Raw genomic sequence first — 16,111 nt, forward strand, 5'->3', positions numbered from 1 at the left:
AAAATGAAAACAAAAAAGAAAAAAAAAAAAAAAAAAAAAAAGAGGAAGAGGAGGAGGAAGAGGAAAAGAAAAGGAGGAGGAAGAAGAGGAAGAGGAGGAAGGATTTCACAGAGTCCTATATGAGACTGGGATAAGAGGAGAGCACTCAATTTAAACCCTCTTTAAGATAAGAGGGATATGTTGATAGTGGCACAGTTTCTAACAGCTAAATCTTGGAAACAGATCATCAAATGGTGACCGAATAATGAAGATGTGGTTCTTTTTATAAAACAGAGTACTACTCAGCCATACAGAATGATAAAATGGAGACATTTATCCCTAGAGGGATGCACATTGAGGCCATACTCTTAAGTGGAATAAATAAGGCAGGCGTGTAAATACCAAATAGTTTTTCTGGTGTGAGAAACTGAAAGTGTAAGTGAGGACCAAAATATATAACAGAAAATGTAAAATAGGAAGAAAAGGTCCAAAAGGGAAGGGGAAGTAGGGAGGGGAGGTTGGGGGAAGGAAAATATGAGAAAAGAAAGAAAAAGCGGAAACATAAGTTTTTGTCAATAGGGAAGAAAGGAGGGAAAGGAATGGGGAATGGGGAAAAAACAAGAACCCCACAGTCTCACACGTGATGCCTCCAGTGACCCAGGGACCTCCCTCGCCATTTAGTCTACCTCCTGTAGGTTCCACAGCCTCCCAGTGGCGCCCCGCTGACCAATGTAAACCACAGCAGAAGGTCGGCCTGCTAAGCATGGATGGGGCAACCATTCAAAGTATCCGTGGTATCTTAATTGGAGCAAGGGGAAGTCTCCAACATGAAGGCTACACACCCCACATGGTGAAGAGGGAACATCGTCACTTTCCAGCAGGGCTCACATTTCAGTGCTTTGTGACTATAAAGTCCTAAACCAGAGTTAATGAAAAGAAAAAGGGAAATCAGTGTATCTAATAAAATCAACTATATTTCAATTTAAGTGACAGGACAAATGAAATCAGAGGGCATTCTTTCACCTGAGATGGCCTGAAGCATTTTGATTCCTCTGGTACAGGAGTGGGTGACACAAGTGTGGGAGCTGAATGTCTATTCATTTCACCCATCTACCTTCCTATCTACCGTGGATCAATGGCCAGAAAACCCAGAGCTGAGCTAAGGCTGGACTAGACTAACAAGATAAGGAATAAGTCACACGCCTTCTTGGGGAATGTTTCCAACGCAGCACAACTGTGCTCAACAGCTCCACACTTCGCCCTGTGTTTGCAATAAGAAAGAGGATTCTTGCAAGGGTCACAGTATTTCTGCCTCCTGCAAACACATTTTCCTTGTTTCAGTGTTTGTATGGGATGCTTATCTGCCTCATTCCCTGTCGAGCCATCAGCCTAGTGCCTGGAAGCATGTCTAAACCTGTGACCTCATGTATCACTGCACTGCCTGCGATGCTCAATAAATCACTACCCAGTAGCAGCAAATCAATCCTGCTCCAAGGAAGAAGATACAAATCACAATCAGTAGCAACTTTCTGTACCCTCAAAACAATTTTGCAAGTAGGAAACATCGAAGTTCCTCCCGATTCTGTCCTAATTAGATCTTTTCTCAAGTACCAGCTCTAGCTTTGGACTCCATGTGTCAAGATGCAAGTGAGAAGTTCCAGAAAAGATATGTAAGACAATCTGAAGACTGGAACCTAGTAAATACCAAGAAAAGGTAAAATCTATTTAACCTGGAGGTACATGGTTTATTCTCAATGACCACAGAATATCAGGTCACAGTGGGCTGAAACACCTACCTGCCTATTGTCCAATTTTGTCCAAAACCTTGAGAGAAAACCATGCTACGGAGGAGGGTGTGTAGAACACATAAACCAAACAATTCTCTAGATCCACTGAGGTTTTTTTCCACAGATCAGAAAATCCAGTCACCCCGGGAAATACCTGGGCTAAACTTTACACTCTGAGTTGTGCCTTAGGCCACTCAGGGGAAGTTATGATGACAGCACCGGGGTGCTCACTCCTGACCCACCAAAGGCAGGCCACTGGGCACACATCACTTGAGGGTTTACACCCAAGCGCGGTGTTCGACATTAAGGCCAACTTACCTGTTCCCTACCTAAGTGAACTGCTTCCCGCTTCCTTCTTTTCAGTTATATAAGTCAGTGTCGGGTTTATAGTCAAATTTGGGTAGCAGTCACCTCTTCCAGGTCTCTTCTCAAAAGTCGCTGAACTTCCTGACAATCCTTTATCAAACAGCACCAGCCCACAGTCCTCAGCCCTATTTCCCTTTTTTGTTTTACTTTTCCTCCCCCGTACTTACTTGACCACCATCTTGATCACCAACCTTTACATCATACTGGTTTATTCATGTTTTACCCTTTCCAGAGCGACCACCATGAATGCAGGCACTGGTTCCCTCTTGGAACCCAGCAACCTAACCCTGCTGGACAATAGTAGGTGCTGTACTCAATAAACACCTGGTGAATGAGCCACTGAAAGGACAGATAACTGTGAAACTCTAAGTCTTTACTACAACTTTCTTCATAAATTTGGACTTTGATTCTGAATTATGCATCTCCCTGGCTTCAATGTATTTTCACATTTTGTTTTCTGTGTTTAAAGTACTTGTGTAAGCCAGCTGAAATCTTTCACAAAGTGAAGTAAGTGGGAGATAGTAGATAGAGAAACAGGTATAAACAGACACAAAAGATGCTCTAACTATCAAACACACTGCACTTTAACAGATGGTAACATCCTTGTTGAAGACAAAATGAGACAAACAGGGCAACTCTTCATTCAGTACAGTGACCTTTCTTTAAAACTGATCACTTTCCTAGTATCCTGTGTAGGATCTGAAGAGGTGATATTTATTCCATGGGGAAATACTCCCAGACTCTGGCTGTGCCCAGGTTCTGCCAGTCTTTTTTTAGTGGGATCTCAGGATAAAAGGGCCACTTTCCACCACAGATGTGCCCAACAGAGTCCACATCATGCTCATTTTCATTCTGAGATTCTTCGAAAGGAGATGAATGAAAAGTTTCCAGGGTGTTTGCTAAATAGGCTATACCTCTTCCCCAAAACGCATCCTGCTACACAGAGCTACCAAAAGTGAAATTCCATGATGATCTAAGGTAGAAGAAAATGCAGGAGAATGACCAATTTCACTGCAAATCTGCTGTAGGCCAAGTCCTGGAAACACAGGGGAGGGCAGGGGGGTGCACAGAGGCAGGAGGGGACATGTTGGAGCAGAGGGAACTTACCTGCTTTACCACAGTCACTGTCCCAGGTGCCATGGCAACGACTGAGGCTACAGCCGTGGCATCATGAGTCTCGGTGCCCAGCTCGATGATCTGCTGTAGTATGTTCACAGCCGTGGGGTCGAGGCGGTCACCTTAGGAGGAAGAAGCAAACCAGGGACCATCAAGGCCACTGGTGGGCTGAGGAGCAGCCCATGCAAATCCAGCCTGGCTTCCCTTGGGTGACGCCTTTCCTGGAGGACACATGGGTTCGCAGGAACCACTCATTCAGACAAGAGAAACAATTTGTATGTTCCTTTAAGGGTTAACAAGCATTTCTGTAAGAACCTCTCAAAACCCCAAGCAACTTGTAGAGATGGCACTGTGATATTATCCTCATCACTGATTTGTCAGTTGGGCACTAAAAAAAAGCAAAAGAGACTTGCCTCGGGGCAGCTGAGGTAATGGTGTGACAAAGCCAGGATGTTCTGAGTCCTAGCTTTGAAGACCCAGACTGTCCTTCACTACTGAGGGTACCAGCTGACAAGGTCATATGCAGAGCTGATTTCCCCTGAGTACCCGGGAGGCGGCCACAGAAAGTGTGCCAAGTAAATTACAGAGGAGATGGGCAAAACCTCCAAAGGTGTCTCAGCCAAGGGGCTTGCAAACTCCACACCAGTTTAAGCTAGGGCTTCTGTTTTAATTAATGGTAAGTGCAGGTTAATTTGTCTATTTTTCTTTATATTTGGTATTTTCATTATTATTTTGTATTATATTACAGTATTGTCATCATTTCTATATATTTTGGGTTTGTGGAATGAACCATCTGAGTTTCCATTATTTCTTATGAGGAAATTCGCTTAGATATATACAAGTGCTTTGGACCATAATCATGCTTCTAGAATGAATTATGCTCATGAATTTAACTTGCAGCTAAGCAATCCCAGCATCGAAAGACTAAAATATTTACCTGTAAAATGTACTGAGGTTAGGTGTCAATTCCTCACCCACTCACTCCCTCAATGGCCATTTATCAATCCATAAGAGTCAGCAGGAACTGTGGTTCCCACAGCCAAAACCTAATACAACCCTGCACCTCTGTTCCTTCCCAGCCCCACTGGCTCCTGGGACGCACCTATAGACAAATCATTACACTACCCATAGCCACGTAGATTCCATATCAGCAGGACAATTGGGTAGCAGTGTAGGAAGGTCAAGTGGGTCCCCAGTGGGTGACACACACAACCCTAGTGTTGGAGGTGGGCAAGATGGGTAGAGAAAATGATGTGGGGAGGAAGGGGCCAAACCCTCACACCAGACACCACTGGAGCACCCAGGTGAGAAATGCAGCCAGTGCTGACAACCACAGCCCAGGGCGGGAAGCAAGAGACAGGGCAGCTCAGGCAGCTAGGAGCCAGAGGAGGAGGGCCTGGCGTAATGAGCTGCATGAAAAGTTTGAAATGTATTTGCAGGGCTTGGAAGACACTGAAGGCCTTTAGAAGCCATGTATGTACATGGGAATGAGTGTGTGCGTGTGTGCACATGTGCTGCGTCTGTTGGGGATGAAGACAGGCAGGCTGTGTTTTGCAAGTCTTGAGCAATCACTGAACACAGAGGAAGGAAACACACATTGAAGCAGGGTTTTAGGATAGGGGCTGCTCTGAACAGCTCAGGGTCTCTGAATTCCCTCTAGCTGAGTGGGCAGAGGGTCCAGCCCTGCCCATTAATCTCCTTAAACAGAGTGGCCTGTAGGAGCTGGGGTTCAGCTTTCTTACAACCAAGCATTGGGGGATTTAAGAATTGGGTGGAAACAGTGTTTTCCTCACTCCTGTATCCTACAGCATTCGACCATCAAATCCTGTGCTCTTAATCCCACTTGCTTAATCTCTTCCCCCAAATATATATGGAGCTGCAGAATGTAAGATTGACTTGCATTCACAAGGCATCAGAAAATGCTGTTTCCAAGCACAATGCCCGACTGCTGCTAGACTAGCACAGAGTTTGGTTTTGAATTTATCTGAAATTTAAGAATCATCAGATTTGATGTAAAAATCCTGGCTGGGCTTTTTGGGGAGACTGCAGGGTGGGATCAGTAGCCCTGCACTGCAAGTGCTCTGCAAGGAGACTCAGAGCACAGCACAGCTTCAGCCTCCACTGCCACCCACAGATACTGCCTGGCTGGACCCCACGGACCCTGGGTTGAGCCCTGGAACGGAGAACCACAAGGAAGCAAGGAACAGGGACTGCACCCTGAGAAATCTGGAGAGCCAGGCTCTAGGACAGCTCCACCACCAAGAGTGGGCATGGTGCCCCACCACCACCACTATCAGCAACGCAAGTCACCTGCACAGCTGTGCAGAGTGAACAGTGAGATCCACTCCTCTCTCAGGCTGTTGTGGAATGACATGTGTCATGACATGGGAAAATCTGACAATCCTGTCACAAGGCACACCTCTTGGATCATTTCCAGAGACAGAGATCCTGGTACCTGATAGCAGGACTGCTTCTTACACTACAAAGGCCAGGTCAGAGGCTTTGGTGCAGACCAAGTGACGAGCATCATTCACTCACACATTCATTCATGCAGCATGTAAAAGCCAGCTCTGAGATGTCAAAGACAGGAGTGTCCTCACCGCTCTCAGAGGTGTATCGCAGGTCCTGGAGGGCAGCCACAGCTGCCTGCGTTCCCTGAACGTCTTCTTCAGCCTCTGTGATGTGAAGATACTGCGTCGAAGGCTCCTCAGGAGTTTCTGCTGCTGGCTAAATACAACCACAGTGCCTAAGTGGCCATCTAAAACGTCAACAGTTACCCAGAAGTTCCAGGATAATGTATGGAGACAAAGAAACAGAAGAAAGGAACCATTTACAGTACCTCATTTCCCTGCCACCCCCTCCCAAGAAATTGGCTGCCCATAAATAGACTCCCAAAAGAGAAACCATTTGTTTGCAAGAACCAAGGCTTTGTAAAATCAGTTTTCGTGATACCCATGCTTGCAGCAGGGAGCAGGATATGTTGTTCATGATCAGAGATTTGCAATCTCAGATATTCTATATATGTACTTTTAAAGGTTTCTGTCTCCTCCCACTGCTACCAACACTGCTTCTTACACTGGAGACTTGTGCCATGTGGCCAACAGAGGCCATGGAGCAGCTGATGGAAGAAAAGAGGAGAGGAGAGAGAGAGAGGAAGGGTATTATATAGCATGTAAAAGCACAGTCCTGGCACAGATCGTAGCCATTCATGCCGTTCTTATTTTTATATGAAGGATACAATAAACAGAAATGATTATAAGACACAAACTATCAGAACTGGTGAGTGTAGAAGTTGAAGTGATATTCATAGGTTCCTTGTATCTAGAGAAGCAGTGGGTGAGAATTTTCACAGAATGTGATATTAATAATGGTCTCTTTCTATTAGGGCTGGGAAATACGAGCAAAACATGAATATCATCAATAAAGAAGAAGAAAGAGAAGGACTTCAAAGTTCATAGGAGCCATGGTAGGCACTCATCAGTAGCTGACACTGAGGTTCACAGTAGCATGTAATTGTCCTTTTACAGCTAACTGAGCAATTTCATTGAGATGTTTCCAGCTTGACATATAGTAGACACTCAATAAATATTTGATAAATGCAGAAATTAACAAAAAGAAGAGGTGACACTTCTACTTTTAAGTACCATGAGTAACATAATTAGCCAGCAGTGGACCCAAGCTATGTCCTTGCCCACAAAAGGTCAGGACATACCCCAAATATCACAGCTCCTCTCATTCTGGGGAAGCTGTGTGATGATCACTTTCAGGAAGGCCAGCTCTCCATGCAAGGCATTCCCAGGAGCCAGGTGACAGCCCAAACTCCTCCTACCTCCTCAACTTTCCATGCCGCTGTGAGAAACGCTTTTACTAAGGAGATCTCACCTAAAGCTCTTTCTTCGGCCTTAGAGTATTCAGCAAAAATACTATTTTCCACTGTTACCTAGTCAGCTCCTTTCTTCCCACCATTTTCAGGGTGGCCACATCATTCATCTGTGACACAAATTGATTCATTTGCCATGTAAACCCCCCCACCCTTTTGGGAGTACTAGGAATTGAACCCAGGTCCTCCATCCTAAGCTGCAAGCACCACCTTTTTTAACTTTATTTTTTAAATTAACCCACTAAGTTGCACAGGCCCAGTTTGAACTTGCTACCCTGCTGCCTCAATCTCTTGGAGTGCAAGGCTTACTGGTGTGAGCCAACCACTCCTGGGCTACACTGTAAAAAATACGAGCGAAACTGCCTTGCCATCGTTCAGGGCACTTTCTCATGTAACAGTCCACACTGGAGACACTCCATGGAACCTGCCAGGGCACCTCTCTTCCATCTCACAGCTGCATGGCTCTCAGTCACTGACTGACAGACACTGCATTTACAGCCATGTGCTGGAATGTATAGCTTTTCACAGACACTTTTTCTCATTTTGACAGTACAATGCTGACATAGTTCCCTACCAGTAGGATAGTCTGGGTAGAAGACACAGAAACACCTATGTAATTTTGTTACATACTGCTATCCCCTGCCAAGGAGTGGAGCGTATTTCCTCACAGCTTCTCTGACAGGGATGATGTTAAACTTTTGGATTCCTATCAATCTAACAAGTGAGAAATTCTATCTCAGTCTAATTTTTTTTATTTTGTTTGTTTGGTTTGGTTTTTGTTTGTGGGGGGACCTTGCCCTTGTGAGGCAGGCGGTGGAACCACTAAGCTAAATCCCTGGCTCAGTCTAGTTTTAATTAACACTTTATTATGTGTGGAACTGATCATGTTCTCAGATGTTCAAGGTTATTTGCATTTTTTCCATGAATCATTCTTACTTCTTGCCCATTTTTCAATTGGGTTGTTGATTCTTTTTAATCATTGTATTTGGAAGACAAGAAAATTATATTCATTTTCTATGATACTACTGAAAATTTTTTTATCTTTTACCTTTTGGTTTATGAGTTCTTTTCTAGAAGACATTTTAGTATTTTATGCAGTTCATTTTTTTCAGTTTTTCTATTGTTGAATCTAGATTTTGAAAATTAACAAAGTTTTTCATGTTCATTTCATAGGTGAATTCACTCATGATTTCATCTACCATTTGTAAAACATCATTATTTTTCCATTTAAGTCTCCGATCCTTTGGAAATTTATTTTAAGTTCTGAGAAGCAGATCCAACTTTATCTTTTCATTTGTGGCTATTAAGCTACTCTACATGGTTCCCTAAAAAAGCCCATGTTTCTCCTAGCAATATGAATTGCCATCTTTAAATTATGCTAAATGTCAATGTCACTGGGCTTTCTTTGAATTTTCTATTCTGTTTCATTAGACCTCTTTGGGTACAAATACTACAATGTCCTAGTTATAGAGACTTCATAACATGTTTTATATCTGTTAGCATTCTCCTAGAAGTTTTCCAAGGTGTCGCTAAATATTCCTAATTATTCTGCCAAATTAACTTCAGAAATCAAGGTGATTAGCTCCAGGAAAAAAAAATCTAATGATATTTTCATTATATTTATACATTATCTTATGAATTACTTCCAAGAATATTAACATCTTTTTTATTCATGAGGGATGCCTGTCCATTTGTTCCACTCCAAGTTTATGTCTCTAAGGAGTGCTTTATGGCTCTCTGTGTTTATATCTTCTTGTTAGAATTATGCCAATTTCTATGTTTCTGTGTTTCCTGTAATAAATGGTTCTTTGCTTCCCTTCTGTCTGCCTGATTTTATATATGTACATATGTGTGTATACAAGCACATAAACACATATATGCACATACAGATTTATGTGTATACATGTGTGAATATATGCTATTAATTATTGTCATTGATCTTTTCATGTGCTGCTTATCATCTATGGTAGTTTTTCACTCATTCTTTCAGATTTCTCAAAAATATAATCTCATCATATGCAAACAGAAATACTTTTATTTCTTCCCTTGGGGCTCTGGCTCTGTTTGCTTTGCTTTTGTAACCGCAATGGCTGATGGCTCCATAGTGTTAATGACTAGGGTTGCTGGACACTCCTGTCTTGTTTCTGACTTCAGAGGAAACCCTCCAGCAGTGTTCCTCAATGAAGTAAGACACTTGCTTTGGGGCTGAGACTTATATTTTTATCATCCTTAGGATGCTAAAGTTCTTACTTTATCATCTGTTTTTAATCAGCGAATATTGAATTTTGTCAAATGCCTTTTCTATACCTATGAAGAGGATAGTTTCATTTTTCTCCCTAGTTCTATTATCATGATGGATTATATTAACATGTTCCCTCCCACTGAATCACTCTTCTTTGTCATTTCAGAATCCCACATTACTTTCATGTGCTATGGATTTTGTTTCAAAGCCCTTACTCTTAATCAATGAATGCTCTGTAAAGTCCTCACATTGACTGGGGCTGATCCTGACTGCAACAGAACAATGAACACCGGCAATGTCCAGTGTTTACCTTAATGGTGGCCAGCGGGAAAGAGGCTGATACTACTGGCAGCAAGTAGAAAGTAGCCAGAAATGTAGCCAAACACTTTATGTGTCACAGTATAGCCCTCCACACCAAAGAATCATCCAGATCCAAAGGTAAACAGTGCCGAGTCTGAGAAGCTATGTCTTAAGGAACTGCCATTAGCTCATGGTATTTGAAAAGAGCAATGACTACTGGCTCTAACTGGTGCCGACTACTTTAGAGAAAAGCAAAGATGGCAGGTAGGAGCACAGGCCTTCAACTGAGGCAGAGTAGGGCTGAGGATTTAGCTCAGTGGTTCTGCTGCCTGCCTTGCAAGCACAAGGTCCTGAGTTCAAAGTACAAAAAAAAAAAAAAAATCAGAGGCAAGGTAGCAACTGGAACTAGTAAATGAGGCCCTTTCCAGTTTTCACAGTGAACATGACAATGGACTCCCTGCCTTCTAGTCTTATTTCAGATACAACATCTAATACTCTAGATTTGTGAACATGAGAAGTATAAAGGTCAATGAGGTCAATGCAAACATTTAAAGCAGAGTCGATGGTCCTATGCTTATTCAGAATAAGAATCCACATGCACAGTCCACATCCCACCCAATTATATCCAAAGATGCGATCTGAAAAGGTCTCAGAAATTTCCCAGGCACCAGATCCAATGCTCTGAAGTCTGACTGTCCATGCTCAGCACTTGGGCTGGATGGCACCTGTGTTTAGAAATGTCAAGGTCAATACTGTACTTTTGGAAGTTACCTCCCACTTGGGGTCTCCATCAATTTCCACCACCTTCAAGCCATGCTTGTTCTTCAAGTGTCTGTTGAACTCCCATTTGGTGCCATACACAAAGCTGCAGACAGGACACTTCAAACCACCTGTAAGCACGGACAGGAAAAAGACGTGTTCAAAGCACATACAAATTCCACATTTCTTCCTTGCCGAATACCTTGAATCTAAGAAAAGTAATGTTTTATCTGTAGTACATAGTGTACTTTCAGACTTTCCTCAGTACTGGAATACAACAGCAACAGTGTACATATCTTTCAGAGAGAGAAAGAGAAACAGAGAGAGAGAGAGAGAGAGAGAGATCAAAATTTAATAAACTTTCCTCACTTATCGAATAAGCATTTGCAAAGAGCCTAACACATGCTTGATATTTTAAACTCCAGGAAGAAATGGAATAAGTAACATAATTTCCTTGGCTGAGCAAGTAAGTGGCTAAAATCACTCTCATGTTTTTTATTTGTAAGTAACAAACAATTTAGAAAAAAAAACACAAGGGTCATGGCTGCTTTTCTCAATTTTCTTTGCCCAAACTACTTAAGAACAGGAGCCAGATTCTCAGTCTCCTTCACAACAGAAGCTAGGTCACTGGTACAAATTCCCATGTGACTCTCCCAGTACAGAACAAATTTAAAAACTGGTCACATCCTGAAATGTCACTAGTTATTGAACTGATTAAATTTCGCACATGTTCCCGGAAGTGTTTGGTACTTTAATTAGGAGAATGTGAAACTGAAGGTAAAACAAAAGAACAACAACAAAAAAAACTAAAGAGACACACAAAAGACTATCCTTTCTGAAATTACAGCAGAAGCAGCAGCTCAGCTGGAGACTGGACAAACATCTCTGAATGAGTCACACCTCACTGCGGTAATAGCATGAGACCCCCACTCTCCTGAGCAGGGTCAGGCCTGTTGCCAGAGCCACTGGGCCTCCCTGGGACCTTCTGCAAAGTGCCACTGCTCCGTTGTGTAGAGCATGGAGCCCATCCAGGTCCAGCAGCTCAGCCCTCCAGTGGCAAGGTCCTGGGCCTCTCCCTGCTCCCACAAGGAACCCTATTGAGCTGCTTTCTCGACTAGAGCCCAGTCGCTTCTCCTCTGCACTGCCCTCCTTTCACTACAACCTGGGATCGCAGAACGCTTGGGTAACAAAACTCCCAATATGAACCACACCAAGAAAAGCTTTCTCCTTCCTCTCCATCTTTACATTCTCTACAAGGTCCCCTCGGTGGGGGGTGCTCACATTCAGAAGCCCACGTGAGAGAGGCCAGGCCAGGGAGGCCACGGGAGGACCATTGCAATAGGATTCCAGGTTTATTCCTCTTCCACAGCACTGTGTCTATACCTCTGGAACATTGCCACTGGGGCCCGCTTCACTTAAGGTCTGTAAATAGTCATGACTTTAGTACCCAGCCCTCATAGCTCTTTGACCTCTTCTACTCTAAGCACCCTACCTACCAATTTGTTATTTTTGCAAACTCATGCAATCATACACATAAGTGCAGAGTGCCATGCCTAGGGCTAAATCCAAGCATCCCAGTAAAATGCCTACAGCCCTCCCATTCTGTCACACTACCGTCCTTCTTTGCCTTTTGCAGGAGCTCTACCACCTCTTCTCTCTGTGGCTCCTCTCCAAAGAGCCTACACTTGCACTGGTGGAGTCCTCATTCTCCACAACTTCTCTGTCAAATCCAGAGATAAAGCCACTGCCTAGAATCCCCAATTACTGGTCTTCCCTGCTCTGATCAAAGGGTGCTGAGGCAAATAACACAAAATTATTGTTTTTACTGTCAAGATTCCAACTTGAAGGGTTTCTTCCTACACCAAAGTAGTCTTCACCTCTTACTTCAAAATGAGAGCATCAGGCAAGGCCTTTTGAAGCTGTCCACTACAGAGCCCAAATATGCAAATATGCATGAAGATTGGATTTCCTCCCCTCCAGGGATTACCCCTGTGCCCCATATAACATAGACACAACCCTGTCAGACTGGATGTCCTTTCCAGAATGAACAGCTGAGGTCTCCTTCATCATTCTGAAGTGAAAGCTGCAGGCAATGTAACCACTAAACATTATCCAAGAAATATGCAAATATGAAAGTGAAAGGGGATGTGCTGGACACCAAACTGTAGTCAACCTATATTGTACAAACCATGAATGTGGAGACACAACTGCAGAGATTTTTACAAAGCTCCTTGAGTATCCAAGCTCTCTGGGCACTCATCACACTCCACTGAGCATCCTGCTTCTCAGGCCTCTGGGACAGGCCTCTCTGACCCAGCTTCCCTCTCCTACAGCTGGCCCTCCTGCTCGCTCCTTCTCTGACTCCTGTGCACAGCCCAGTCCCTGGACTGCAGGCGGGGTGCCCTCAACTTCTCCAGGCTCCTCCTCCCACCCACTCCACACGGGGGCATGCCCAGACCTGCTGCCTCCTGGGGCTCACTGCCCTTCACAGATGACTCATAAACTGGTGATGGTCCCACCTGCAGCTCCAGCTCAAATTTCTGCCCCAAACTCCAGGCTCAAAGGTTTCTTAGCAGGCACCTCATCTTCATGAGGCCCAAAGAGATCCATGTGGTCCCAGTACCTCCACAGCCCTCCCAGTCCCGGACACTGTGGCCTTCTGCACAGATGGGAGCCACCAGCTCCTGCCTAACTGATTGCCTGGTAGCCCTGCTCTCCACTGTTTGCCTTCTCAAAAGAAGCACAGAATGTGCTTTCGAAACAAACTAAATCACATATCACACACATGTAAAAAGCTGTTATGGTTCTCTGTCACACCAGAATAAACTTCTGGCACTCAAATAGCCTGACAAGCCCTACAACCTTGTCTGTGCTGCACTGTGACACTGAGCAGATCCCTTCTCTGTAGAGGTCTCCTTTCTTGGATTTCCAGGCCACACAGCGCCTTCCCTTCTCAAGATGCCTGCCATGACTCCAATTTTGAAAGCTACAACAATTAATCTTGACTGTCACATCGAATGGCTTGAGAGACACCCAGGAGATCAGCAGAACTCACTTCTGGTTGGGTCTGAGTGGGTCATGCGGCACGAGCCTGGGGACTATATCTGGTCCCATCCCCTCCCCTCTGGTTCTCTTGATATCTCTGCTTCTGCCCTCCCTGAAGTGAGCATCTTTTTTCTGCCTCACTTTCCACCATGATCTTTCTGCCTTGGAGGAAGACAACCACGGGCTGAAATTATGAGCTAAAAGAAATCCTTTCTCCTTCAAATTGTGTATGTCAGGTATTTTTTTATTAGTACATGTTTACAACACATGCAGTTTACAATCTTGGAGAGTAGGTACAAGTACACAATACAGCTTGATTCTTTGTTTTAATACCCCCCTTCCCTCCTGCTTATCTCCCTCCTCTAAATCCCCTTCTCCATTTCATCCTCATTGATATTATAAAGTATTTTGTCCTAATGATTCAAAGCTAATAAAGAAGTTCTCCCTTCAAGATATCATTTGATCTTTACTTCTACAAACCATCTTTCTGATTTCCCGCACTGGCTCCCCATCCTGTCTCTGGAGCCCTGAAACCTCACCAACACTCACACCCTTCTACATCCCTGCTGTACATGTCACACACATGATGTGCAACAATGTTCTATTTCTACAAAGCCTCTATGACCTAAACAAATTAGAGATGTTTATATTTAGGCAGTGAAATAGCTGAGCTGAACGCTGAGTGTATGCTGAGCTGTCATATTTATTTATTGCTCACTCCAGTCTATTATGGCTCATATCTGGATGTTCCCCCAAAATCTCCTGGGCTCATATGTGTGGCTTTTGAGTGGATCATGGGTGTGTAATACTGGATTACTCCACTGATGTGTTTAGAGCTGGCTGTGATCCTGGAAGGTGAAGCTGTTGAGTCACTGTGGGGCACGGTCCAGAAGGGTATATAAATGTGTCCCTCTTCCTCCCTTGATGGCTCTGCTTCCTGCCTGCTACGCCATGAACTGTTTCTCTTCTGTCGTGACCGTCTGTAATTCTTTCCTGCCTTGGAGCCAGGTAACTATGGACAGAAACCTTTATAAACTCTTGAGTCAAAATAAACCTGTCCTCCCTTAACTTGTGTGTGTTAAACATTTTGTCCCAGCCATGAGAAAGTAACTAAGACAGAGCACGAAGGAAGTAGAAGGATTCTGTCCTGATAGTGAAGCTGTCTGGACAACTCATGAAAGACCCAGACGATGTCATGGCGATACATCACACAGTTCAGTCATTTTCCAGATGCAGTTATGATGTACTACATCTACTGAACCAATTCCATGTCGGTGGACTCTAAACAGAGAACTGTTCTAGAATTGGGGTTTCTACAGAAAAGGAAGCTCAAATGGATACTTATTTTCTGAAACTCAAACACACTGGGTTCTTCTTTTAGATAAAATCAAACAGACTTGTTCTTCATTGACCAGAGGATAATTAAACTTAGTTTTTAACCTCCACTGTTATCACTTAATAATCAACTAAAATGATGACTTCTCCCCTGTCCATCTTTGAAAACTTCCAAGGTGTGAGAATTTCTACCTTTTCCTTTGGCTGAAATAACCTGCTTCTCCTTGAAAGACTTACTAAGCAACAATGACCAAAACTCAACAACCTAAGGTTAAACACAGGCTTCAAATCAAAATTAAAAATTCCTTCTGGGGTACTCTTTCATGAAAACCAATTTCAGGAGAAAAACATTTTTATATTATGTTTAAATTAAACTTAATATGATAATGCCCTCACATTAATTAAAACTTCAACCTTTGCTATCGCAACTTTAATTAAAGAACAACAAATGGAATTTGTTCATCTAGACTGAATGTCTAAACTATGCTAGTTAATTGACATTAAAGCTGACAGAAATTAATTTCTCTTTCAATTCATTACATTCTTACAACACACAGTAAAGGTCAACAGCAGACTTGGTGAATTTACTCACAGCATTGGTATTAAGTGCACCACAAAAGCTGAACCCCAAACCACATTCTCCTCACACAGACTGATTAACCAGGCAGAAGCACAGAAATTCAGGAGTAATTTAAAAAACTAATCATGACCTCCTTTGCTCTTTGTGGAATGCAATACATTCTAGAGAAGTTTTAGGCATTAAAATATTTGAGCTTCTTTGTGGTGCCTGACATTATGGAAAATTCAATTTTCATATTCAGTAATATAAGTCGTGGAATGGCATGGAACACTGGGCAGGGCAGTAAGAAGAATGTGCACTTGCTCAAGTGACCCAAAACAGCATCCTTAAACTCTTAGGCCTGAGATTTCACCTTTACTAAGGTAAAAATGCTAAAGCTCCTACCTCTAAGGAAGCCACAGCACGCAGTAGGCCAAATGTTAGGTGCCCCAAGGGTATGAACACCCTAATCCTCAGAGCAGAGGAACATGGATGGATGTGACTCACTTAATGATCCTGGGGAAGGAAATTATTCTAGATCACTGAATGAGCCTCATGTACTCACAAAGATCATTACAAGAGGAAGAAACGGCAGTCATAATGTTTTGATGTGTGAAAGACTCCACTGGCTGTTCCTAGCTTAGAAGATGGAAGAAGGTGCCACAAGCCAAGGAACACGGTGCCTGTACAAGGTGGGGACAGTAAGAAAACACAGTCTCCATAAATGCTTTAAGTTAGAGAAC

At 43.3% G+C, this 16,111-nt stretch overlaps 1 protein-coding gene across 7 annotated transcripts in view; it reads right to left on the minus strand.

The window, feature by feature from the left end:
* Positions 1 to 16,111, minus strand: part of Zfat (zinc finger and AT-hook domain containing) — a 232,632-nt gene that overhangs the window by 20,717 nt on the left and 195,804 nt on the right. For all 7 annotated transcript variants that reach the window (XM_010629605.1, XM_010629606.2, XM_010629610.1 and 4 more), the window contains exons 13-15: positions 10,442 to 10,560; positions 5,849 to 5,975; positions 3,240 to 3,370 (exon numbers count right to left, since the gene is read on the minus strand). In XM_010629605.1, coding sequence (XP_010627907.1) covers positions 3,240 to 3,370; positions 5,849 to 5,975; positions 10,442 to 10,560 — 377 coding nt within the window. The remainder of the gene's footprint in view (positions 1 to 3,239; positions 3,371 to 5,848; positions 5,976 to 10,441; positions 10,561 to 16,111) is intronic.

Source organism: Fukomys damarensis, unplaced genomic scaffold (genome assembly GCF_012274545.1).
Source record: "Fukomys damarensis isolate Sample0158 unplaced genomic scaffold, DMR_v1.0_HiC HiC_scaffold_5, whole genome shotgun sequence".
Taxonomy (NCBI): domain Eukaryota; kingdom Metazoa; phylum Chordata; class Mammalia; order Rodentia; family Bathyergidae; genus Fukomys; species Fukomys damarensis.